General features: G+C 46.5%; 1 protein-coding gene across 2 annotated transcripts in view; it reads left to right on the forward strand.

The window, feature by feature from the left end:
* The window catches only part of Tpst1 (tyrosylprotein sulfotransferase 1), a 63,901-nt gene extending 60,890 nt beyond the window's left edge, over positions 1-3,011 (forward strand). For both annotated transcript variants that reach the window (XM_031338111.1, XM_031338110.1), the window contains 2 exons: positions 1,577-1,621; positions 2,514-3,011. In XM_031338111.1, the coding sequence (XP_031193971.1) occupies positions 1,577-1,594 (18 nt within the window). In that variant the 3' untranslated portion in view covers positions 1,595-1,621; positions 2,514-3,011. The remainder of the gene's footprint in view (positions 1-1,576; positions 1,622-2,513) is intronic.

Below are 3,011 nucleotides of genomic sequence, written 5' to 3' on the forward strand. Positions count from 1 at the left end.
AGAGGCGGGTGTGTGTGTGTGTGTGTGTCACTGGAAGGCCACCCCTTCCACATAGTTGAGTTCAAGGTCAGTCAGAACTAAGGAAGAGGTACACAGGCTGGGTCTGGGAGGGTCCCGGAGACAGCTCTGTATCCTCTCCCTGTAGAATCAGAGCCCACGCTCCTCTCCTTGTTCATGGACACAGTAACCAGAAGTTCCCTGAACTCTAGCTCCCAGCATTTGAATTGAGGCTAGGCTAGCTGAGAGTTTCAGCCATCAGGCCACAGTGTTGATGTTTCTGGTGTTGAGATCTCATGTCCTAACAGACTCAGATGCATCCATGGGGCTCATGAGGAACAAAGGCATCCCTGGTACTCAGGGGATGCCAAAGAGTTACTCTCTCCCTGGAATGTGGGAAAGACCAATCTAGTTTTTTTTTTCTTCCTTCTTTCTTTCTCTCTCTCTCTCTCTCTCTCTCTCTCTCTCTCTCTCTTTCTTTCTTTCTCTCTTATTTTTCTTTAAAGATTTATTATTTTATGTATACGAGTACACTGTAGCTGTCTTCAGACACACCAGAAGAAGGCATGGGATCCCATTACAGATGGTTGTGAGCCACCATGTGGTTGCTGGGAATTGAACTCAGGACCTCTGGAAGAATAGTCAGTGCTCTTAACTATCTCTCCAGCCCATCTTCTTTCTTTCAAACAGTTACAGGCTGAGTTTCTCTGAAAGTCTGGGCAGATCCTCTTACAAGTGTGGAGTCCCTTGGAGATTCGCCATAACCATGAATATATTTTAACAAGAAGAGGCTTTTTCTTTAGCTACTAGCTCCCAACACAGGTCCAGGATTGTACCTGAGAGCACTCCCAAGATGCAGCCCAGGGCTTATAAAGGCAACCCCACGAGACTGCATGCACTCTGCCTATGTGTAGACAGGGTCTTATTTTATCTATAGGTCTTGCAGTTCTTAGTCATCTCTTTGAAGTTTGATTACAAAAGCAGAAATAGTAGTAAGTCATCAGGAGATGATGGCACACATCTTTAATCCTAGCACTCAGGAGGCAGAACCAGGCAGATCTCTGTGAGTTCAAGGCCAGCCTGATCTATAGAGCTTAGGACACCCAGGACTACAGAGAGAAACCCAATCTTAAAAAAACAAAAAACAAAACAAACAAGAAACCCAGTCTTAAAAAAACAAAAAAACAAACAAAGAAAGTAGCAGTGATGGTGCATACCTTTAATCCCAGCACTTGGGAGACAGAGGCAGGTGGATTTCTGAGTTTGAGGCCAGCCTGGTCTACAAAGTGAGTTCCAGGACAGCCAGGGTTACACAGAGAAACCCTGTCTAGAAGAATCCAAAACAAAATGTAGGTTTCAAGGTCTGGGGAAAAAAGGAAGTTGGCTGCTAGAGTACAGCCTATGCAAGCTAGGGGCTTGATTGATTGATTGATTGTCTCTCAGTTACTGTAAGTTTAAACCTTAAATGTAATGTTAACCCTTACAGTCCTTTTAGCCATACCTGGTGTGGTGATGAGAATAGTCACTACTAATGGAGCGACTCCAAGGACTTTAACATATCTCTTGGTTCCTTCAACAGACCGAGCAAGTGGAGTAGCTGAGCCCGTAACTTCCCACAAGTGAGGTGAGGCCTGGTGGATGCTGCTGGGCGGAATTTTCCACGTGGGCTGGCAGAGATAGCCATGTGTCCAGATGGAGGGTACACCTCTGGCCTCAGGCAGCTTGGGTTGGCATTGGCTCTGCCACTTCCTGGCACTAAGCAGCTTAGTTCTGTGTCTGCTTCCCTATCTGTAATAGGAAGAGTATGCTAAGCAGAGGTCCATGGTAAGAGCTCACTAAGATCTTCAGAGAGTCTGGCACAGAGAAAGTGTGGAGATAGCGTTTACAAGGGGGCTGTAACATTATGAATCTTTTTTGTTTGTTTGTTTTTGTTTTTGTTTTTCGAGACATGGTTTCTCTGTGTAGTCTTGGCTGTCTTGGAACTCACTCTGTAGACCAGGCTGGCCTCGAACTCAGAAACCACCTTCCTCTGCCTCCCAAGTGCTGGGATTAAAGGCGTGCACCACCACTGCCCAGCAACATTATGAATCATTAGGTAGAGAGCCCGAGAGACTGTGGAGTCCAGACACTTGTGTGCTGGTAGGAAAAGATCCCAGAGAGCCCATTTGTTAGGGTCATGTCACATGATGAGCAGTCAGCATGGTTGCTTTGGACACTGGACATTGGTGGTGGCTTCAGGTGCAGGTGACTGTCACCACCATTAGAAAGGGTCTGTGGCAGCCCTCCTGTTCTCTTGCTTTGTATCTTGAACTTACTTCCAGGTACTGGAACATCACAGGGGAAACTATGTCCCTCATGCCTGTCCCTCAGAGGCTTGTGTTGGTGGTTGTCTGTCCTCATGCCCCTGGGCTGCAAGAGCCCACTCACCCCCCTGGCACAAACAAGGACTGAGGTGGGAGGTACAAGAGAGGCAGCCCTGATCCCTGCCTGTAACCACGTGCTGTGTGTTTTCCTAGGGCTGACTGCTGCCTTGTCTACAGAAGGGAAATCTTGGGAACTGCTGTCTGCTGCAAGAAGGGGTTCACCTGCCAGCCTCCTGTCCCTGGGGGAGGCGTCACACATCCAGGCCTCCCCAGGTAATGGTTCTTGAGCCCAGTAACAAGCGTGGCCCTCAGGATGAGGAGCCCAACAGGGACACAGTTCTGTCACAGCTCCTCTTGTCCTTGTCTTTCCTTCCCAGATTCCAGCCTTTCATTTCAAGGAAAGAGTTTGAGGATGGTGTTCTGATAACAAAATCAGGCAGTCCCATTCCAAATAGGTTTTCTGTACACGTTCCGATGTTTTGTAGAACACTCGTGCCTGTTTAAATGTATTGATGTGGATAATAGTAAATACCTTAATTATTTAAATAATTCACTGTATTGTTTCAGAGACGTTTGGAAATTACTGTATACATTTACAACCTAATGACTTTTGTATTTTATTTTTCAAAATAAAAGCTTAAATGTGAAGCA

The sequence above is a fragment of the Mastomys coucha genome, unplaced genomic scaffold (assembly GCF_008632895.1).
Source record: "Mastomys coucha isolate ucsf_1 unplaced genomic scaffold, UCSF_Mcou_1 pScaffold22, whole genome shotgun sequence".
Lineage (NCBI taxonomy): Eukaryota > Metazoa > Chordata > Mammalia > Rodentia > Muridae > Mastomys > Mastomys coucha.